Source organism: Lepus europaeus, chromosome 6 (assembly GCF_033115175.1).
Source record: "Lepus europaeus isolate LE1 chromosome 6, mLepTim1.pri, whole genome shotgun sequence".
NCBI lineage: Eukaryota > Metazoa > Chordata > Mammalia > Lagomorpha > Leporidae > Lepus > Lepus europaeus.
Window position 1 is genome coordinate 123641542 of NC_084832.1, and position 24636 is coordinate 123666177.

At 43.7% G+C, this 24636-nt stretch overlaps 1 protein-coding gene across 2 annotated transcripts in view; it reads right to left on the bottom strand.

Annotated features, from left to right (window-relative positions):
• Positions 1–24636, bottom strand: part of PKP2 (plakophilin 2) — a 94173-nt gene that overhangs the window by 46524 nt on the left and 23013 nt on the right. For both annotated transcript variants that reach the window (XM_062195059.1, XM_062195058.1), the window contains exons 4-5: positions 23841–23976; positions 6166–6373 (exon numbers count right to left, since the gene is read on the bottom strand). In XM_062195059.1, coding sequence (XP_062051043.1) covers positions 6166–6373; positions 23841–23976 — 344 coding nt within the window. The remainder of the gene's footprint in view (positions 1–6165; positions 6374–23840; positions 23977–24636) is intronic.

The following is a 24636-nucleotide window of genomic DNA, read 5'->3' on the forward strand; positions in this document are numbered from 1 at the left end:
TTACACAAAGCCAAAAGATACTAGGGCCAGCCTAAGTAAGAATGCATGTTCCCTAGTAACTAAGAAATGCAAATTGGAGATTTTGGCTCACTGAGAATTTAACAGTGCTAACATAACTTTGGAAAAAAAGAGAAAGACCTACTTGTAAGACAATCCAGCTCTGTCACTGCAGCAGATAAAACTGAGCTCTTCCCTTACTGAAACACTGACAAGGGGTTTGTGTTGCAGCAAAATTAGTGTTAGACTAGAGCTTCCAGTAGCAATTTGGAACGACAGTCTTGGGTAGCCACACTCTGCGTTCACTGAGCCAGGGATTCAGGATGGATTCAGGAGTTCACATGAAGAAAATTATTCCAACCTCTGGCATTAGGAAACCAGTGGACTAGGTGACTCTGAATAGCAGGTGTCCCTTACAGTGGGCAGATTCTAGATTTCTGTATTCGGCAGATTCTTGTCACTGTAACAAAATAGCTAAGACAAGCTACTTATGAGGGAAGAAGGTTTATTTTGGCTACTGGGTTCGGAGGTTTAGAGTGTAGGACCTGGCAGGCCCTACTGGCTTGGCTGTGTGGATGGCAACGGCAGAGTGTGTGACAATCACATGGTGAGGCAGCACGCAGAGCAGCCAGGTCCACTCGACTCCAATAACTGACCTGCCCACAAGAGCTACCTTCCAAGGTCAGTTCCACACTAACCTAAGGACCCCACCAGGCCCTGACCTGCCCACAAGAGCTACCTTCCAAGGTCAGGCTACCAGTAACCTAAGGACCCCCACTAGGCCCACCTCCTAAATACTGTAATTTGATTAAGCATCCATGCTCTCAGCACCATCAACATTAAGACTTTCAGGGTTTAAACTTTAAACATGTGCATGAATTTGGAAGCCATACCCTATTCAATCCATAGCAAATCTGTATATATTTAGGGTTTAGGTTTTTATTGGTTTCACTTTTAACTTCTGACCCATGTATTCATAGTACCAAAGTTCCTATTATTACAATTTTTTGTTGGAGCTGTTCTACCTGTAATTTTAATCACTAGGCTCTCATTCTAACCAAAAAGAAATGGAACAGGATTCTGATAGGGGTATAAATTTGGGTAATTAGTAATTATGAGATATTCATAACTCTATTCTCTAGAAATTGACTGCCAACTGTGATGTTTGCAAAAGAGTAGCTAACTAATAAAAGCATCTTATAGATATTAAAACTCATGTTTTATTAATCTCACCTCTAAGACAGGAAATCTATCTATTTACCTAAATCTGCATTAACACTTAGCAAAACTTGCACATTTTATTAGTGAGTCCTTGTCTTCATGGAAGAATAAGGCAAAGGAAGAAGGAATGGTAATAGTGGAGAGGACAAAAGAGAGAAGTGCTTCTTTTTAACCTTGTTTTTCAAAATGACCACTGAACAAGAGGAGGATTTTTTTTTAATGATTTATTTATTTATTTGAAAGTCAGAGTTACAGAGAAGGAGAAGTAGAAAGAGGGAGAGAGAAAGAGAAAGAGAAAGAGAGAAAGAGAGAGATCGATCTTCTAGTTGCTGGGTCATTCCCCAAATGGCTACAATGGTCAGGGCTGGGCCAGACCAAAGCCAGAAGCAGGAGATTCATCTGGGTTTCCAACATGGGTGCAGGGTCCCAAGGACTTGGGCCGTCTTCCACTGCTTTCCCAGGCCACAGCAGAGAGCTAAATGGGAAGTAGAGCAGCCAGGACTCCAACCAGAGCCCGTATGGATGTCGGTGCTGTAGCTGGTAGCTTTACCTGCTCTGCCACAGCACCAGCCCCATGGCAATGATGATTATTATTTTTACAATTTCCCTGGCATAGATCTATACCTCCTTTCACCCAAATTTTTAAAGTCTCACCTGGAATATCAAGTTCTTTAAAAGGCTATTTATTCCAAGTTACATAAAAAGTATATTTTGAATGCAGAATAAAACACTGAATTATTTAAAGAAAGTACAGAATGACTTTTTTATACTGACACGTTTTTTTGACATTTTACTTAAATGGAGAAAGCCAATTAGATACCTCCATAAAATGCGCAGAGGTCAATCTGTATTTTTAGCAAGCTTCACTCATCCCGACTCTTCCTTATGTAATGTGCATGGGATGGACAGGAACCCCTGTCCCTTCTCATCACGCTCCCTCTGCTTTCGACCAAGGCCCAGTCTGCTCACTCCAGCAAATGCTCCTCGATAACCCTGAAGATGGACTACAATGCGCTATTCTCATTTCAATTAAAACGACACTGCCACACTCAAGTCCTTTCACTGGAAGGGGGAAGTTTCCCTTTTAGGGTGGCACTGAAAATGCCAGAAGATCAGTGAACTTGTGTTCTTCCCCAGGAAATAAGGTTCTGATGCTGACTTTCTTATTCACACACAGAAACACATGGTTCATGCTTTATATTTCCTCCTGAAATTCAGAGTCTTATTCTTAAAGCACACCTGACTCTCTTCCTTGTTTGTAACCTAGAAATACCCAGGCCACAGGGACCAGATTTACATTGGGCCAGACATGAAGAGTTGTTGAGAAACTCACATGAGCAATGCAGTTAGCACTGCGTTAACTACCCAAGCACGACACAGGTGGCGACCTAGTGAGTTATCAAGGATGCAAGGGGGTTCAGGGAGTCCCCTTCCTGCAGAACTCTGTTCAGGGGGGAGGGGCTGAGAGAAAGTATGAAAGCATGGCATCTGAAATGCTTCAGAGAAGTGAATTCCATAGGTGTACACTTAGGGGTTCACCAGGTGGTCCAGGTGTGGAAAAGGATTCCAGTCCAACACCATAGCGGAGACCAAGACAGTGGTACAAGAAAACGGACATGTCTGCAGGTCCTGAGCTGGAAGGACTGAGAGCAGACACTGCTACCGAGGGCCCCTGGGCTTGAATCATCTATCTTTGTGTGGGATGTTACAGGGCATGGCTTCATCTTACAGGTAACAGGCACAGAGGCACAGAGGTTCATTTTAGAAAGAACTCACTCGACAGAGTGGAGGATTATCTGGCAATGTGCACTGCTGAATCCCAGAGGCCAGGTGAGAGGCTACTATCAGAGAAATAAAGATGGCTTGGACCAATGCAGAGGCCAAGAACAGGCAGAAGAAGAGTCAGGTAGAGCTCTCTGATCTGAGACTCACACACAGTTCCTCCCCAAGATGAAATACAAAAAGGGGTGACTGTGTGTCCCAAAAGGAACGAATGGGATGGGGCAGCAAAACGCCCAGATAAAAGTGGGTTTAAAACGAGCTTCGCTCTTCACTAGCGAGGTAACTCTGGGCAGCGTCCTTAACCCCTGGGCCTCCTCGTGACGATATGCAAATCACTGACGATGCTCCCACCCCTTATGCAACTGTCAGGTGAGATGCAAAATAGAAAGTCCTAGCTTAACACATAACAGGGGCTCAGTAAAAAGCCACAGAAACGGAACAATAAGGAAAGATTCAGAACATGCAGAGAAAGCACTTATTTCGCACTCATGTGAACAGAGCCAAAGCGAGTTACTTAGAAGGGTATATATCAAGCACTCGAGTATCAGTTCAGTTCAATTAACAAGTAATGAACACTCTCCAGGCAGGGTGTTTGGCTTGTACCAGAAATTCTCTGTACTGCACAGCCAATTCCATGTATATCAGCTCTCCAGATCATTAATGATGCCTGGATGGTTGCTATGGCATCAACATCACAGTGTTCTTTTCCTACTGCCCGAGCAAGAGGAAAGGCAGTGTGAGTCAGTGGACTATTCCCTTGAAACACACACACACACACACACACAAACACCCACACACCCCTGCCCTCCCAAACTTTCCAACCACCACGCCCCCTAACTCCAATCACTCTATCTTCCAAGTTCCCTCTGCACGACTGGCAGCTTCTTCCAGCCTCTATCTTGGCACTGCTGTTCACTTGCCAGGAATACCTCTTGTTCTTCCTACCATCAGTCCAAAGCCCAGCTCTCCTTCAAGGTCCACAGTGAAATACACTTCCTTCATGAATAAGCAGGCAGGCAAATGAGAGGGCTCTTTTTTCCACTTTTGAGAAGGAGGGAGGGAGGGAAGAAGAGACAGAGAGAGGAAGAAAGAAAGAGAGAGAAAGAAAGAAACAGATAAACAGAGCTCTTATCCACTACCCCAAATGCCAGCAATGGCTCTTACCCAGGGCCAAACCTGGGAGCTGGGAACTCAATCCAGGTGACTCACATGGATGGCAAGGCCAAATTACCCGAGTCATCACTGCTGCCTCCCACAGTGTACACCAGAAGGAAGCTGGGGTCAGAAGGGGAGCCAGGTACGGAACACAGGTACTCTGATATGGGACAAAGGTGTCTTAACTGGCAGTCAAATGCCCACCTCCATTACTGTGCTGCTAATGTTAGGTTCTAGAGCCATCACTGGGGCACAGGAGGTAAAGCTGCTGCCTATGGTGCTGGCCTCCCACACGGGTGCCAGTTTGAGTCCCAGCTACCCTACTTCCAATCCAGCTCTCTGATATGGCCTGGAAAAGCCGTGGAAGAATGCCCAAGTCCTTGGGTCCCTGCACCCATGTGGGAGACCTGGAAGAAGCTTCAGGCTCCTGGCTTTAAATCTGCTATCTTTCCTGCTTTAGGACAAACAAAATCTGTAACCTTAACATACTATGATTCTCTGTGCCTGACACCTGCAAGCTTCTACAGGCACTGTAAGATGAGTCACCAATATGGAAGGGAACCTCTCATGGGACAGGTGTGAGTACAACCTTCCATGTCACGGGAAGAGATGTGATATGCGAAGACGATATAATTAAAACAATGTGTGGGAAAGGATGAAAACTGTTGCAGAACAAAGTAAGGAAGGCAGAAATACAGAACATATTCAATTCAATTTAAAATGACACGTAGGGAGCACTTCCTTTTAAAGCAAGTATTTACCAGGACACTGTCAACTATTAACACCACTTTTAAACGAAATTGTACATACTAAAAAGTATTCATTTCTTTTTTTGACAGGCAGAGTGGACAGTGAGAGAGAGAGACAGAAAGGTCTTCCTTTTGCCGTTGGTTCACCCCCCAAATGGTCGCCGTGGCCAGCGCACCGCGCTGATCTGAAGGCAGGAGCCAGGTGCTTATCCTGGTCTCCCATGGGGTGCAGGGCCCAAGCACTTGGGTCATCCTCCACTGCACTCCCGGGCCACAGCAGAGAACTGGCCTGGAAGCGGGGCAACCAGGACAGAATCCGGCACCACGACCGGGACTAGAACCCGGGGTGCCGGCGCCGCAGGCGGAGGATTAGCCTAGTGAGCCGCAGCGCCAGCCCTGAGTTGTTTTGTAACAATTAAATTCAGGAATGTCTCTGTCCCCCTGAGACACTGACGATGCTTACTGAAGTTTCTGCAAGCCAACACTCATGACGGCTGTGCCCAGCAACACCGCTTGGTGTACAGTGTGCGTGGGCCGAGAGCCGAGGGCGACAGGAGGCTCCACACCAGGAAACTATCTGACTCTCCATTTCACTTTCTTTGCATGGACACAGCAGCTTGATTGTTTGGTAAACAACAAAAATAAATGGGTGAGATTCTTGTTGGTTTTCTTCAGAATGTTTTGAACACTTGAAACCTCACACATGCCGTCACACTGCAAAGCTGGCTGTCAGTGAATTTATGCAGACTTTTCATGCAGTCAATACTGTCTACAAGTCATTTTAAAGACATTTCGTAAAAGGCGCATAGAGTTTCTAATTAAAAAATATTAAGCGGCGCTCAGCCCTCTGTCTCTCTGCTGAGCTGCCCGCCTGGCCTGGTCAGGTGTAATCTCTCCACTCAACATGTAACTTCACTCCTTCTCCGCCACCCCCCCCCCCACCCCCCAGTCTCTCAGGCTCTGTCTGGAGAGGTGCCCATCCGTCCTTACGGATGTCCCTTCCCTAATAAACCTTGCTATTTTACCTCCCACTAAAAAAAAAAAAAAATTAAGCAAAAGCTTCACAATATTTTCTCTGTCATGAGAAAACCATTCAAACGTGGCTGGCATCTAGACTCGAAGCCAGCAGGTAACAATGTTCCTTTGGATAACAATGAGCCCATCAATCACTTGTTCCAGGAAAGGTTAAGGAAAACAGATGACATAACACACCTGGTTGGGCTGTACTGTGTTAAGCCCTTTACTGCTCAGGAAGCACTACCTGTTATTTGCTTTTTTGTCTCCAGGTCTCGAGTCTGCTTCAGCACCTGGAGCAGCCGAGGTACCCCATTTAGTTCTGCGACCTCCAACTTGTTGTCATTGTCTTCAAACACCAGATTTCTCAAGGCCCCACACACGGCTCGCTGCACATCTTCATTCTGAACTTTGAGAAGCTGCAGAAGCTTGGGGATGCCACGGAGCTGATTGACCTGGGAAGAAGTGGAGGCATACGTCAGACATCTGTTCATTCGGATGCGCAACAAGACACTCAGCGCCGCACACTGTGAGCACATGAGCTCACTGACACTGACTTCAACACTGACCAGTCAACACCTCTATCTGTCGCACAAGCTGAGTCTCACACTGTACGACATACACAGCCTTGGCTCTAAGGTAGCAACTATCACCAGGATAACTGAAGGGGAAGGTTAACTGACAAATGGTGGGCAAGTGTTAACTTTGCAGTCAATATGGAATGAATAAAAATCACCTTCACCAATACTAGAAACAAAAATTTATTTACCCTGGCAACCTTCCTGGCAATGCAAACTAATCCCAAATGCAAGCTATTTTTATGGTCAATTGCTTTCAGTATTTAAAAAGACTCATATAAATTATGCAAGCATTTTAGGTAAACATGAATACATTTCAAAATAGTTTGTAGAAAAATTTCTCTACTAAAAAATAAAACCAGAAGATAGTATTTTGTATGTTTTATCATAAAGAAATATATCCTGATTGTATATTACACAATTTATACATGTATTAAAATACCACATACTACTCCATAAGTATGTACAATCTTTATGCCTGTTAAAATTCTTAGTAGTGAAATTTTAAAAAGCAAAAATGGAATTAGAAAATTTTGGTGCAAAAAATGATAGGTTTTATATAATGTGCATTTATATAAAGTTTTTGAAGATCTCTTGTAAGCACAGTTTTCAAAAATTTTTTGCACCTAAGTCAATGTCTTTTGATTCCATTTTCCATGAACTGTCTGAGCTACCCTCACAACACATTATCATTTTTTGATGTGCTATGTACAAAATATTTCTTCTGCAAAATATGCAAGTACCAGAACTAGAAATGGAAAAGAAAATTAGATGGCTCTCGGATTCAGAGATCTATGGCTATTTTGGAGCTGGAGTTGTGACATACCGGGTAAAGTCACTGCCTGTAACACCAACATCCAGAAGGGGGGCCAGTTTGTGTCCTGGCTCTTCTGCTTATTATACAACTCCATGCTAATGGCCTGGGCAGAGCAGTGGGGGATGGCCCAGCTGCTTGGGCCCCTGCCACTCACGTGGGAGACCTGGATGGAGCTCCTGGCTCCTGCCTTCAACCTGGAGCAGTTCTGGCCATTGGCAGCCATCTGGGGAACGAACCAGCAGTTGGAAAATCTCTCTCTCTCTTTCTGTAACTCTTTCTTTCCTTCTTCTTCTTCTTTTTTTTTTAAGAGAGATTTATTTATTTATTTGAAAGTCAGAGTTAAACAGAGAGAAGAGAGGCAGAGAGAGAGGTCTTATACCCGCTGGTTCACTCCCCATTCAGTTGCAACAGTGGAGCTGCGCCTCACTGAAGCTGGTCTTCCTGGTCTCCTACGCAGGAGCAGGGGCCCAAGGACTTGGCCCACCCTCTACTGCTTCCCCAGGCCACAGCAGAGAGCTGGATTGGAGGAGGAGCAGCCAGGACTAGAACCAGCGCCCATATGGGATGCTGGCACAGCAGCTGACGGCTTTACCTGCTACTCCACAGCACCAGCCCCTTGACTTTCAAATAAATAAATATATCTTTTAAAAAAAAAGGAAAGGAACCTATGAGTGTTTAAAAAGAGGACGAACAACACGCGTCTGTGCAAGGTGATTTGTAAGCAATCAAGAGTTAAACACAGGGCTGCGGCCCTTCTTTCTCAGAGGCTTCTACTTGCAATTTTCAAATTTTTAAGTTTTTGGTAAGAGATTTTAAGCAAGATTTCAGTCATTTTCATCACCTTAATGCAGAAATGTCTAAGAAACTGGTTTTCTTGAGTGGCTATGAGTTTCCTTTGAACTCACTGCTAAGGAAAGATGCACCAGCTGGTGGCAGTCAGTGTTCACGGGGGAGCCGTGCACACGGCTCAGGGGCTTATTTGCATATTTTCCTTGTGTCAGACTCTGGCCTCTCTTTCACAGAGAAATGGTAGAGAGGGCAGAGTCTTCCAATTTTACATATTCCTTTGTTCAAACTGAGAAGACCAGCAGTCGGATACCAACGTCAGGAGTCAGGACAGGGGCTGGCTTTGTGGTGCAGCACACTAAGTGTGGTCTCTCGATTTGAGCGCTGGTTAGGCAATGACGGGTAAGATCCCCTGGGGGACAACCTAAGACAGGCACAGCTGCATATGGAGACCACATGGAAACGGGGTCAACAATGGTATGGCCAAGAATCATGCCTCCCGTTGCTCAAAAATAAATGAAAAGGGGGAAATGTGGTGGAATGAGGTGGAAAGGTCATGCCAAGATGGCCACTGAGGTGAAAAGGTCATGCCAAGATGGCCACTGACAACAGAAACTGCCTGGCAACAGGCCATGATTGGATGGTTTCAGAAACTGCCTGGCAACAAGAGCCTGACTGACAACAGGCTGTGATTGGATGGCTTTGGAAACTGCCTGGCAACAGGCTGTGATTGGTTGGGGCATAGACCGCCCCTTGACGGATTGGCTGGTCTTGGCTATATAAGCTGTTGTACTAACTCAAATAAAGGAGTCTGCGGGCTGCTCGCCTCAGGCCTGCTTTCACCCGACTCCCGGGGTCTGTGTGGTGACTCTGCGCCTCTTGCCCTCACCACGCTCCTCCTCTCAGAAAGAATCCACTGCAACACTGTTGAGAAATCAACTGCAACAACTAAGCAGCTGCCTGTGACACTGGCATCCCATGTGAGTGTCAGTTTAAGTCCTATCTGCTCCACTTCCAATCCAGCTCCCTGCTAATGCGCTTGGGAAAACAGCAGGAGATGGCCTGAATACTTGGGCCCCCACGCCCATGTGGGAGGCCCAGATGGAGTTCTTGTCTCCTGGCTTTGGGCTGGCCCACTCCCAGCAGTTGGCCTGAATGCTTGGGCCCCCGCGCCCATGTGGGAGGCCCAGATGGAGTTCTTGTCTCCTGGCTTTGGGCTGGCCCACTCCCAGCAGTTGGCCTGAATGCTTGGGCCCCCGCGCCCATGTGGGAGGCCCAGATGGAGTTCTTGTCTCCTGGCTTTGGGCTGGCCCACTCCCAGCAGTTGCGGTCATTTGAGGAGTGAATCAGCAGATGGAAGTTATCTTTCTTTGTTTCTCCCTCTCTCTTTGTAACTCTTTCAAATAAATAAATAAATTTTTAAAAATTATATTAAAAAGTCTGGACTGTAAAGTAATCTAAACAGCACAGTAACCATAAAAGTCAAAATAATAAAGCAAAAATAATAAATTTGCCTCCTTCTAGTCCCATAATTAACTGCTGATAGCGTTAAGAGTTTTATACACGTTTTACTTTTCTTTTTTTAGAAATTTATTTTATTTATTTGAAAGGCAGAGTTACAGAGATACAGGGAGAGAGAGACAGACAGATAGAGAAAGAGAAACAGTCTTCCATCCACTGGTTTACTCCCCCAAATGGCTGCAACAGCCAAGTCAGAAGCCAGGAGCTTCTTCCAGGTCTCCCATGTGGGAGCAGGGGCCCAAGGACTTGCGCCATCCTCCAAGGCTTGCTCAGGCACATTAGCAAGGAGCTGGATGGAAACGGAGCAGCTGGAACTAAAACTGGCATCCATATGATATGTTGGCAATGGCTTTACCTGCTCCGCCACAACACTTACACACATTTTAAACCCTTATACACATTTTAAAATTAACAGTGCACAAGAACCTTGAGAGCAAAGTTCTCTTTTGACAGCCTTGCATCTTTGCTGGTAGGAAGGAGCCCTTCAAAGGGATCTCTGCAGAACAGGACAGAGATAGAAGACTGGCTGCAGCCATTTCCTGGGCTATGACTACAGTTATTCTAACACATTTGTATGACAATGCTAAGGATAAAGCATTTTCACTACCATTTAAATCTGGCCCAAAACATCATCCATTTGATAATTTCATCTATTCCTGTTATTATATTTCCTTCAAAGCAAAACAAGCACAACTTGCTTTAAAACAACCTCTAATTCCTGTTTCTGTAATGTTCTTCATTTCTATCTCATAGCTAGGTTTTAAAGTGGTTAAATTCATACTTTATAAAATTCATGAATGAATGCCAGCTAGCCCAAATCTTCATAGCAACAGTAAACACGTCAGGTGCAAAAGAAAATCCTGTTTGTCCTGAAGCGCTGTAGCAGCTTTAGAAATATTTTATTAACTTAATCTATAATTTACAAGTTGCCTTCTTCAAAATACCCGAAATGGCTTACGGGCCATACTGCACTTCACGCTGCCGTGACAGGATTAGTGAGAAGTGGCCACTCTGACTGGCTCCCTCTCCCTGTCACCTTTATCCCCGTGGCTTTCAGCACCTGCCGCAGCCTGGAAAGAGGGACCTGCAGACACGCCGGCGCGCAGATAAAAGCCGAAATCCGGCTAAAGCTCCGCTTTCTATGGAATCTGACTCTGTAGCGTCTGGCACTTATCCCAAGTTTGAAATAGGTTTTGGTTACTTTTTTCCATTTTATCAGCCCAATGAATATAAATCATATTAAATCGAAGAAAGTGAGGACATGTTCTTTCTTGCATGTAAAAAAATGTATTTGTTTATTTATTGGAGAGACAGAGATGGTTGACTGGTTCATTCTCCAAATGGCTGCCAACAGCCAGGTCTGGTCCAGGCCAAACCCAGGGCCAGGAACTCCCTCTCAGTCTCCCACATGGATACTGGGATCCGAGAACCTGGGTCATCTTCTGCTACTTTCCCAGGCACATGAGCAGGGAGCTAGGCCAGAAGTGGAGCCGTGGGGATTCAAACAGGCTCTGGTACAGGATGCTGGCACTGCAGGCGGCAGCTTCACCCGCTGCACCGCAACACTGGCCCCTTCCTTGCACCGCCTGAGAGGATGGCAGGTGAAGACGGCTACGTACGTTAGGGCCAATGTGCTGTGCTTGTCCCTTGGAATTCAGGGAAGCAACTAGGACTACAAACGTTTGGTGGCTTTGCCAGTCATCGTGAATACTCAGGAGACTTTTTCTCCCTTTGGAGAAAGGAAAAGGGAGAAGTAGACAAAAATCAATGTTTCAGAACTTCAAGGCAAAGCTTTCATTTGAGAGGCTGCCTAACTAAATGACAGGGCAGAATCACCCGTTAGCATTTTAACTTTTTCTTTAGTTTTATTCTGATTCCCTCCCATCAACTATGAAATGAAAGCTGACAGGCTACATGCTGGCCGCTAAGCACAAGAACAGCTCCTCACACATGGTGCCTCCACTCCCACTTCCTTCCCCTGTCCAGAATATTCTGCCCACCGCACCTGCCTTGTGCCCTCTCCACCACTATTCATCCCGCAACATCCACTCAAGTGTCATCTCCATTGTCACTACCCTTCTCTCCTTTCCCTTCCACTAGAATGAACCACTCCCTACAACTGGAATAACCTTTCAGGAAGGCAGCTGGCAGGATGTGTCAACACTTTTACAACAGTCATTTCAGGGAACCTTCATTAGGAAATAATTTAAAATTCAGACACAGACTAACATACAAAAATACAATATAAAAATAGTAACTATGCTATTTATAATAGCGAAAACTAGGCAACCACAAATATCCAGCAATGGGGAAAGACAGGGTGATGATTAGTAATCAGATACCATGTGCCGTAGTTTCCATTGGAGAGGCAGCGTTTGAACTGAAAGACGTTAGTCATGTAGCTGCCCCATCAATCACAGGGGAACTGGTGTGAAAGGTCAGCAACCACATGCCAGGCACACAGCACTTTCATAGCACACGGGAGCTACTAGCGTACAATTAACTGTCCACATTAAATTGATGCAAAAAGTTGCTATGTCTCTGCAGTTCCACTGACATATAGGCATAAAGAGAATGAGATTAGGGGATCCAGGAGAGGCGGAAAGGCATGAGTCATGAGTGAGAGTTGCTATTTTCCATATTTTAAAATAAGACGCAAACATTTATGCATGCTTCCTAAAATCAAAACAAAAAACAACCTCCACAGATGACACCAAACGTAGAAGCTTCTGCACAGCAAAGGAAACAATCAACAGAGCAAAGAGACAGCATACAGATAGGAGAAAACATCTACGAACCGTTCATCTGACAAAGAATCAAATCTAGAATATACAAGGTACCAAAAAAAACCTGACAAAAATAATTTAATTTAAAAATAGACAAATAAAATAGGTATTGCTCCAAAGAAGAACTATGATGGCCAACAAATACATGAAAAGTGTTCAATATTTCTAGCCATCAGGAAAATGCAAATCAAAACCACAATGAAATAGTACCTCATCCCAGTCAGAAGGACTATTACTAAAAAGAAAAAAAATAACAAATTCTGACGAGAATGTGGAGAAAATGGAACCCTTACACACAAATGGTACAGCTATGATGGATCATAGTATGGGGTTTCTCAAAGAACCCATATGGCCCAGCTATACCACTTCCAAGCACATATCCAGAGAAAATCAGCTCTCAGAGTGACCCTGCACTTAGATGTACTGCAGCACTATTCACAAGAGCCAAGGCATAGAAACAACGGAGGTGCCCACTGGTAGAAGAATGGATAATGAGATCTCAGTATATATATATATATGTGACAAAACATTACTCAGCTATACAGAAGAATGAAATCCTGTTTGAAGCAAAATGGATGGAAGTGAAGGACATTATGTTAAATGAAGTAAGCCAGGCACCACATGTTCTCTCGGAAGCTGAAAGAAGTTGATCTGAATGCAGAACAGTGATTACTGGAGTCTGTGAAGGGTGGGGGAGGAAAGAAACAGGAAGGCTAGATAACTAGTACCCAAAGTTCCAGTGTTCCATAGCTCAGCAGGTTAATTCACAATAACTAAGAGCTGGAAGAGAGGCGACTGAAGACTTCAAACATAAAGAAATGATAGGGAGATAGGCACACTAAATACTGTGTCTTAAAATATAACTCTGTACCCCATGAACTATTACATGTTAATTTAAAAATATGCATCCAATCCTCATGGAATGTACAAAAATAAATCAAAAAGAAACCCACAAAGCTACATATGCAATTTGATTGTAGCAATGTAAGTATATAATTTTAAAAAAGTATAGAATGAAATCAAAATGACAACAATGGTGAGACTGTTTACACATTTTTTCCTCTTCTGTTTCTTAAAATCTCGAGTTTTTTTTAATAATGAAGTTGAGTTTAGTTCTATGATAATGCTTTACAAGACTTTTATGGCAATCAATACTTTAGTAAAGAGATGTGAAACAGGCAACAAAATAAGACCACGTGAAGAAGGGTCTTGCAGATTAAATTAACAGATTCGGTTTGTGTCCAATGGCCAAGGGAGACAGTTACTGGAAAAGTCTCCGTGGCTGCTGTGAGGAAACTGAATTAGGAGTGGATAGGATGGAAGTCAGGGACATTAATTAGGAGGCAGCTGGATTCACAGATGGTGGTGACAGGGACCAGGACAGCAGCACTGAGTGGCAAGGCAAAGACGTGGGTGAATTTAATACACTTTTAGGAGTAGCATCAGTAGGATTTAAAGACTGAGTGAACATGAAAGGCAAGGCAAAACAACATTCTAAGACCATTGAGGTCATGGTGTCACACTCTCTGGGTGAACCAGCATTTGCTGACATGCTTGGAGTGACTAGTCTGGCTAGGAGGTGTACCATCACCCAACTGCATTGTCATAGCAACTCTCGCTGCCAGGGCTATTATTCCCACCACATGGGCAAGAAACCTGAGGTTCAGAAAGAGAAAGTATCATGCTCAAGGTCATCTGTCTAATTGTGGTGCTGGGACTTCAAACTCAGCCCCCTTGCGAATCCTAGAATTTCACACTCAACCCACTAGGGTTCCAACCCAGCAGGAAGGACATGCTTAGAAGGCAAGCTAGAGGGAAGAAAAGCAGAAGACAATGTGCTAATGGCTTTATAAGCCGAGGTGGAATTCAGTGGAGATGTCCAGGTAACCAGAGGGCACGTGCTGTACAACTCAGGAGGAGACGTGGGCTGGAGACTGTGAGTCATAGAATCTAGGCCACAATGGAACCAGAATGGTAAAGCAGGATCAGGGAGTTGTGCTCAACAAGAGAAGTTCCAGGGAAGTGCCTCAGGACACGATATTTAAGGGACAAGGAGAATACACATTTTTCACAGAGGAAAGGCAGAGGAAGAAGAGAGGTGGAAAAAGAACAAGGAGACTGTGAGACAAAAGAAGAAAGTGTTTCAAAAAGGAGGAGGTAGAGAGTGTCAAATGCTAAGTTTTTTTTTTTTTTTTTTTTTTTTTTTTTTACAGGCAGAGTTAGACAGAGAGAGAGAGAGAGACAGAGAGAGAGAGAAAGGTCTACCTTCCATTGGTTCATCCCCCAAAATGGCTGCTACGGCTGCTGCGCTGCGCCGATCCGAAGCCAGAAGCCAGGACAGGGGCTAGAAAGTTGCCACTGATTTTTAAAAGTACTGTGATTTAAAATGTTGCTCTTTGTCCACATTATAAGTGTCTTCCACACAAATTCAAAAATATAGAATCATGCTTAATATTAGCAGGGTTTTGTCAATGTTCTTGGGTTACAACTTATAATTCTTAGATTTTCTTCTACCAAGCATATTCACTTTCAGCTTTGGTTACAATTTTCATGTTTTATTGTTCTCAAAATCAGTCTTTGTTGTAGCTTTGCCTCTGAAGAAGAGCTTAGAAGACAAACAGAAGTTCAGTCCTATGTGTAAGCAAAATATTTATAATCATATTAGTAACTCAAGAGATAGTGGAAATCTGGCCCAGCTCAGGCAACAAAAGAAAAATTCAAGAAATTTCATCTTGTAAAATGAAAGCACCTATAATAATGCTTGGTTTTTAAAAAGTGGGGACAAAAAAGATTTAAACTTCTGTGACTCCCACAGAAAGATCAACTTTCAGCCCACATGTATTTACCTATATGTATAAGTTAATTACTAGTTAATTATTTTTAAAAATACTTGCTCATTCTTCCTGTGGAAGAGTGAAAACAATTAGATGAAGAGATAGACCTTTTAAAGCAATTCAAATGCCATGAAGCAGACAATTTGAATTCATAAAAATTGTTAAATCTTGAATGATGAAGGATACTTTAAGTCAAGTTGAAAAATAAATAAATAAAACAGAAGAGGACATATGTCCATATAAGGGTTCTTCAGAGAGTCCATGGAGGGGCTGGGGTAGGGGTTAAGCCTGAGACTCTAGGCGGCCATACTGGAATGCCTATTCAAGTTCCAGCTGCTTTGCTTCCATCCAGCTTCCTGACCACACAGCTGGGAAGGCAGTAGACCATGGCCCAAGTGCTTGGGCCCCTGGCACTCATGTGGGAGAACTAGATAGAATTTCTGTTGGCTCCTGGCTTCAGCCTGGGCCCGTCTTGGCTATGGCGGCCATTTGGAAAGTGAACCAGCAGACGTAAGATGGATATCCTCTCCCTGTCTCTCCTCTCCCTCTCTGCCTTTCAATAAATAAATAAATAAATATTTTGAAGATACAAGTGTGGATTTCAAAAATTAAAAAAGTTCATAGAAAAATGCAATTAAAATTTGACTTTGATATCAAAAAATCTGGAAATTCATTTATACCCTTTCCATAATAGATTTTCCATGAAGTTTTTGAAGATCCTCATATAAAACAATGCATTAATGTGCAATCATGGGTAAAAAACTACAAATCATTAACAAAGAGACACAAATCTTAGGAAAACATAGGCAATGGATAAAAATGACTGAAGAAATACAAGGCCAAAAATATACAAAAAGGTACTCAATATTACGATAAGTTCATAAAACTCAAGTGAAAAAATGAGTATCAGCTCCTTTGTCTGACTTCTGTTTACCTCATTTGCAGGACAAACTACATTCCTTTTCCTCTGTGAAACTCTGATCGCAGATTACGATTAAAGCCAGTCAGGTACTGGGACACTGTGGAATGTGGATTTGGTTTTCATCTCTGTGCCTGTTTGTTAGCATGTAATTACTAAAATCCTGGAATCTCCAAAGTGATGTGGACTTCTGTCTGCTGATGAACTGATGGACACTGGCCACCTCTGGGTCCACAAAGGCCCAACGACGGACTGCAGGGGTGGGACTTTCAGATCCACTCCACAGCCTCCAGAGAGAATGGGATGGTTGAACACTAAGCTTAGCACCAATGGCTGATGATCTAATCAATCGTGTTGACATAACTAAATTTCCGTAAAAATCCAGAAATGGAGCAAATGTTTGGACTAGTGGTTAAACTCCTAGTAGGGATGCCTGAATCACATACTGGAGTGCCTGGGTTTGGGCTCCCCTCCCTTTCACTTCCAGCTTCCTGCTAAAGTACAACCTAAGAGACAGCAGTAATGGCTCAAGCGCTTGGGTCCCTGCCACCTGTGTGGGGGGCCTGGATTGAGCTTCCACTTCCAATGTTAGCCTGGTCCATCCCTGGCCACTGCAAGTGAGATGTGGCGGGTAAACCAGTGGATGAGAGAGAGCTAGCATGCACTCTCCTCTCCTTGCTGCCCACCAGCTCTCAAAACAACTAAGCAACCAAAAATTCTAAAGGAGCGAGTTCAGGGAGCTCTGTACAGCTGAATTCGCTGAGTCTGGTGCTCCCAGAGGAGACGTGGAAACTCCTGTCCCTTCCCGTGTACCTCGCCCTTCGCATCTCTCCATGTGAAGACTCTGTAATCTTTCATAACAAACCAGCCAATCTGAGTGTTTCTCTCAGCTCCGTGAGCCACCCGAGCAAATCAATCAAACCCAAGAAGGAGGCTGTGGGAACTCCAGTTTACAGCCAGTGAATGGGTCAGGTCAGGCAGGACAACCTGGGGCGTCCACCTGTGAGAGTGGACACTGTCTCCAGGTGGGCAGCTAAGAAGTGAACTGAAACAGAGGACACTCTGGGAGGACGCCTTGCTAGCGTCTGCTGTAGAACTAACCCCTTCCTTGCCAGTAGGGAAAAATTCCCACAACTTTTGGGGTCACGGGTACCTTCAGTGCTGACCGTGGTGAAAGTGTGCATAAAACCAGTTATTTTTTTCTACAGAGTGATTTCCTGTGGGCCCCTGATCTCCTCTTTCTACCAGCGGGGTTTGCCATCAGTAACTCACAATTGTTCCCCAAAGTCTTTTATGTCAGCTGTACTAGAATTATAATTATGTAACTTATTTACCTCTCCTATACGTAGCTAAAACGTAAGTGCAGAAAGATTTCTTTTTCTTTGAAAACTAATATGAATGTTTTGAAAATACTAGAGAAAAGTGAAGGTTTAAACGGCTCTGCAGTGGCTGGACACTGCAGTGCGGCAGGTCAGACTGCTCTGTGGGCTCCTGGTCCTGTGTCAGCCCCTGCTATTAGGGAAGGGCACCAGAGGATGAAGACTGGCTCTCATTTTCTCTCTCTCCTCTGTCACTCTGCCTTTCAAATAAATGAATGAATACATAAGATGTAAATAAATCTTTTTTTTAATATCTGTATTCAGTTGTGGGTGAAATTAATGAAAAAGACAAGGGGAAACGTATGTACCGTTAAGTTCTCCCTCCACATTAAACAAAATTAGACAAAAAAAAAAAAGGCAGATGAGTGGCTGGCATGTGGTGAACTGGCATCTTCTGCTGCCTTCCTAGGTACACTAACAGGAGGCTGGGTCAGAAGTGTGGCGTAGCCGGGACTGAAACCAGCACTCTACTGCGTGATGCCGGCATCCCAAGCAGCAGCTTAACCTGCTATGTCACAATGTCCCCCCCAAGAGAAAACTCTCACAAGGAGCCACAGGGGAACACATTCTGTACGCAGGCACAAAGATCAGGATGACAGATTCCTTCTCCGAAGCACTGCCAATCAGAGATGACTGTGGATCAACAACTTTGAAACACTGGTATTTAAAAATTGCCAATTTGGGGTTCTATAAAGAGTGAAAATATAGGCATTTGATAAGCAGTAAAGATACTCGTTGGGATGCCTGCATCCCATAGCAAGAGTATCTGGGTTCAAGTCCTATCTCAGCTCCGATTCCAGCTGCCTGCTAATGTGTAACCTGGGAGGCAACACAGGAAGGTTCAAACAGCTTGGTCCCTATGTCACATGTAGAAGACCCGGACTGAGTTCCCCAGCTCCTAGCTTTGGCTTAGCCTAGCTCTAGCTGTTGGGGACACTTGGGGAGTGAACCAGTAGAAGAGAGACACATATCTTCCCCATACCCACTTCGGTTAAATAATTTTTAAAAAAAAAAAGTACAAGTAAAACTTGTCCAGAGACAAAAAAGCTGAAATCATTCATCATTTGCAGACTTGCCCTAAAACAGGTGTTACAGAAAATTCTTCAGATACAGGGAAATGATACTGGGAGTGATCTACACCAAGAAATGCAGAGCGCTGGAGCAACTCAGGTGAAAGGCACAGATCTCTCGAATGACACAAACTACCAAAAGTTACCAGGGCAGAAAGAGACAGCCCAAGTGGCCCCATATCAATGAAAAAGAAATTGGGTCTGTAGTTAAGAAACATCTCACAAAGAATACTTCAGGTCCAGATGGCTTTACTGGCAAATTCTAAACAACAATGAAGGAACAAGTTATTTCAACTCTACCTAAAATTGAGGAATACAATGTTCCTCAATGTACTCTATGAGCCTATTATTACACAAAGACCTTACAAGAAGAGGAAATTACAGATTCTATCATTTATAAATATCGGTATAAAAATTCTCTTGTTTATGACCTATTTATTTATTTGAAAGAGTTAAGGGGGTGGGAGGAATGCGACAGAGACTTTCCATCCACTGGTTCTCTCTCCAAATGGGGACAATGGCTGGAGCTGGGCCAGGCCAAAGCCAGGAGCCCAGAACATCCACATGGACAGCAGGGGCCTGAACACTTGGGCTATCTTCTACCACCTTCCCAGGCACTTCAGCAGGGAGGTGGGTCAGTAAATGGAGCAGCCGGGACTTGAACCTGCGCTCATACAAGAGGCTGGTGTCACAGGCTGTGGCTTAACCTGCCGTACCACAATGCCAGCCCCGTAATTTCTTAATAAAATTTTAGCAAATCTATTTAAAAAATACAAAAAGTGACAGTACCTTCTAATCAAGCAGGGTTAATAACAGAAATGAGGTAACATTTTAAAATCAATCAAGGTGATGTATCCTAACAGGTAACATTCAAAAAAAATTTTTTAAAAACTAATATTTCAACAGCTGCATAGACAGCATTTAATAAATTCTAATATCCATTTCTGATTTTAAAGAAAGGAAAAGCTTGAGGCAGGCATTTGGCCCCGTGGTTAAGCATCAGCTGGGTCACCTATGTCATATAGTAGAGGTGCCACAGCTGGGATCCCTGCGCTTACCCGACTCTAGTTTTCTGCTAATGCGGGCAGGAAGCTGGGCCCAGGTTCTCTGCTCCTGTCAGCCAGCCTATAGACCTGGGCTGAGTTTTCGGCTCTCAGCTTTGGCACCGCTTGAGGTGTTGCAGGCATTTGGAAAGTGAGAAGAGTATGGGAGCATTCTCTCTGCCTCTCAAATAAATAAAACATTAAAATAATAAAAACATTAACACGTTTTTTAATATCCACAAAAGAGTAAAGTTCTCCAAGCTGATATGGTCATTTACGAAAAACCCTCCAGGTGGTTATCACAATTAATGGTGAAAAGATTTAATACCTTCCCCTAAGATCAGAACCAGGATAATATGCTAACTCTCAGTCTTCTTTCAAAATTTCAGCCACTACAAAGACTGGGAAGGAAGAACCAAGACTATCCTTATTTGCAGATGGCATGATGTTCTGTGTAGAAAATCTGATAAAATTTACAAAAATACTAAAAATACAAAAAATACAAAAAAAAAAGAGTTAACAAGTGAATTTGGTAGTATCTTAGAATGCAAGATCAATATATAAAAATCATGTGTGTTTGTGTGTGTGTATTAACAAGGAGCAATCAAAAATTGAAATACAAAAAAGTACTATTAGAAGCATCTAGAAACACAAGAAACTTAGAGTTAAATCTGACACAAAATATGGAAAACTGCTAGAGGAAAACCCTGATAAGATAAATTAAGGAAGACCTAAATAAATGGTGAGATACATTTGTGGGTCATAAGACTCAGTATCATTAAAAAGCCAACCCTCCCCATATTGATCTACAGGTTCAGTGTAATCTCAAACAAAATCCTAGCAGTGTGTGTGTGTGTGTCTGTGTATATGTGTATGTTTGATTCGGAACTGCAACTGACTTTAAAATGCAAACCGAGGGAGCTGGCAATGTGGGGCAGGGGTTGACACTGACATATCACAGAGCCCTGGTTTCATCCAGGTTTCTGGGAAGGCAGTAGATAATGGCCCAAATACTTGGGCTCCTACCACCTATGTGGGAGACCCAAACAAAATTCCTGGCTCCGAGCTTCAGCCTTGCCCAGACCAGGCTGTGGTGGCCACTTGGGAAATCAATCAGTGGACTGTCCTTGCTGCTCTCTCTGCCTTTCAAATAGGTAGGGAGGTAGGGAGGTAGAGAGGTAGATTAAAAAAAAAAAAAAAAAAAAAAGTGAATCAAACTACAAAAGACCTAGAACATCTGAAGCAATTCTGAAAAAGAAAACAGTTCAAAGACTAGCATTATCTAATTTTAAGATTTATTATAGGGGTCAGTGCTGCTGCAATAGTGGTAAAGCAGCCGCCTGCAGTGCCGGCATCCCATATCGGCACCAGTTCAAGTCCCAGCTGCTCCACTTCTGATGTAACTCTCTGTTACGGCCTGGGAAAGCAGTAGAAGATGGCCCAAGTGCTTGTGCCCTTGAACCCACATGGGAGACCTGGAAGAAGCTCCTGGATCCTGGCTTCAGAATGGTGTAGCTCAGGCTGTTGCAATCATCTGGGGAGTGAAACAGCAGATGAGAGACCCCTCCCCCCCCCCCTGCCTCTGTGTAACTCTGCCTTTCAGATCAATTAATAAATATATTTTAAAAAGAATTATTATAAAACTATAGCAATCAAGACAACACGGTATTTACACAGAGACAAATACATCAGTGTACAGAATATATTCTCCAGAAGTACTCACACATATGTGATCAATTCCTTTTCAACAAAGTATACAAATTATCAATGAAAAAGAAGTCTTTTCAACAAATAATGCTGAGTAATTGGATACACATATGCCAAAAGAATAAAAAAGGAACTTCATTCCACTTCCATATACCAAAATTAACCCAAAATGGACCATACACCAACCATAAAATCTAACACTTATAAAGCTGCTAAAAGAAAATACAGATTTTTTTTTTTTTGACAGGCAGAGTGGACAGTGAGAGAGACAGAGAGAAAGGTCTTCCTTTTCTGTTGGTTCACCCTCCAATGGCCACTGTGGCCGGCACACTGCGCTGATCCAAAGCCAGGAGCCAGGTGCTTCTCCTGGTCTCCCATGCGAGTGCAGGGCCCAAGCACTTGGGTCATCCTCCACTGCACTCCCGGGCCACAGCAGAGAGCTGGACTGGAAGAAGAGCAACTGGGACAGAATCCGGCGCCCCGACCGGGACTAGAACCCGGGGTGCCTGTGCCGCAGGTGGAGGATTAGCCTACCGAGCCATGGCGCCGGCCAGAGATTATCTTCTAACCTTGGATGAGAAAAAGATTTCTTGGATACTCCATGAAAAGTACAATCAACTAGATAAAGGAAAAAATTAGAAAATTTGATTCTATGAAAATAAAAGTTAGGACACCGGAAGACAGAGTATAACTGGGAGAAAATATTTCCAAGACATATATCTAAAACAGGAGATTATATGCCAAGTGTATAAACAGCACTCAGAGTTCAATAATAAGAAATCAAACAAAAGAACGGGCAACAAAATCAAACATATTTCACCAAAGATGATATTAGAATATTTCATAAAGTTCATAGAAAATACACAAATTATTAAAAACCCATGCAGGGATGTCAACACAACTGTTTCTACGTGCATAAAACACCTCTAGAAAGATACCGAATATCTAACGGGGAGGGAGAAAGGTACAGATAGGCATTTAGAGTGAGAAGGACTGACTTGTCACTCAATACCTTTTTTTAACTACAATTGATCACCTAACCCGAAATGTTTCACGTTCTAAAACAAATATATAATCATCTACTGGTTCCATCTCTGAGGCTCCATCCTATAGCAATACTTATAGAAGTATGCAAAGATACACACACACACACACACACAGAGCTATTCATCAAAAGCTATAATGCTAATAAACTTTAATAAAAACAAGTTACAAAGCAATGCTTATATTTAATGTATTTCTTAAAATAAAAAAAAAAAAACCTATAGTCTAAAATGAACTAGCTCTCTAAGAAAAATCTCCAAGTATACAGGTCAGTGACAGCAAGTGCTTCCAGGGATGGTTCTAAATGGGGACTTGGGGAGAAAGGCTAAGGGGGAGGCTTGAACAGTGCTTTACTTTTTTTTAAAAAGAATTATTTTATTTATTTGAAAGAGTTACAGAGAGAGGCAGAGCAGGAGAAAGAGAGAGGTTTTCCATTCCGCTGGTTCACTCCCCAAATGACCGCAACGGTCAGAGATGAGCTGATCCGAAGCCACAAGCCAGGAGCTTCCTCCCGGTCTCCCATGTGGGTGCAGGGGCCCAAGGACTTGGGCCATCTTCTACTGCTTTCCCAGGACACAGCAGAGAGCTGGATCAGAAGAGGAGCAGCTGGGACTTGAACCGGTGCCCATATGGGATGCTGGTGCTGCAGGCTGGGGCTTTAACCCACTGCACCAAAGCACTGGCCCCAAGTGCTTTACTTTCTAAGTTTCTAATTTATAGGGAATACTTTTTGAAATGAGTATTTCCTTTTACATTAAAGAGCCTTAACAAAGATCTTTACAAATTTATAGAGGGGCTGGCATTGTGGAAAAGCAAATCAGGCCACTACATCAGAGCAACAGTTTGAGACCCAGCTAAAGACCCGGATGGAGCTCCTGGCTCCTGGCTTCAGCTGGACCAGCTTTGACTGTTGTGGCCACTTGAAGAGTTAATCAACAGCTGGAAGATCAACCTCTCTCTCTCCTTCCCACTCTCTGCCACTCAGATCATTCAATCAATCTTTATAAAATTGTCTGTAGGGGCCAGTGCTCTGGCATAGCCAGTTAAGCTGCCACCTGCAGTGCTGGAACCCCATATGGGAGTTGGTTCAAGTCCCAGCTGTTCCACTTCCAATTCAGTTCCCTGCTAATGTGCCTGGGAAGGCAGCTGAGCATGGCCCAAATCCTTGGGCCCCTGCACTCACATGTGAGACCCAGAAGAGGCTCCTGGCTCCTGGCTTCAGCCGGGCCTAGTTCTGGCCGTGGTAGCCACTTGAGGACTGAATCAGTGGAAGAGATCTCTCTCTCTCTCTCTCTCTCCCTATCTCTGTAACTCTGCCTTTCAAATAAATAACATAACTCTTTAACAAAATGTATGTAACGATCGGCTTTGTGTGCAGGGCCATGCCAAAGGACCTGACGTGTGCTGGGCTTTGCACTGGCCTGAAGGTGACACTCACCCGTTGCCGCGCTTCGGATTTCTGGAAGCACTCGTGCTGAATGAACGTGGCTGCGGCAGGAATCCTGGGCAGCGGCGTGTGGTCTGCACCCAGCATACTCACTGCTCGCTCCAGCGTCATCTCCGTGTCCATGTTCCTAGAGAGACGGCACAGAATCAGCAAGGCTCCCAGACCTGCCTACCTCATCCTCCAGAGACGCCTCGGCTAATACTCGGAAGCACCTGGAACACCCGAGCCTCTGCCTTTCTTCAGCCAAGAGGAAAGTCAGCACCCGTGATCAGAGGTGAAGGGAGCTTGTGGCGGAAACACTCCAGTTCTGACCAGACCAGCCCCTGGAGGTGCCACTGAATCAGAGAATCAGCAAACGCCGAGGAAACAAACAAAACTCTCTCAGTATACATATCTATATAGGACGATCACTGTTCCTCTAAGATGTACCTCTAAAGGCACACTAAGACTTTTTAGATGGGATTTAAGATAAATTTATTCACAGAAATAATTTTTTTTATTCTTACCCTGATATTATTAGACTTAGAGGAAATATTTTCTCTCAAAAGAAGTCATCAGATTTTTCTCAAAGTTGCTCAGAATCTTGTTTCATTTGACAATGAGTTAAAAATTTAACTATTCTAAAATATTCGTATTTACTGCATGTAATAGTGTGTAAACTGTGAAATCCAGGAAAACCGAATTTTGTTTCATTAAGATAACTCATGCTGTTGTGAAAAGTTATGGTTATAGGCAATTATACTTTTTCCTAAAGAAACAAAGACAGGGCTGGCCCAGTGGCACAGCA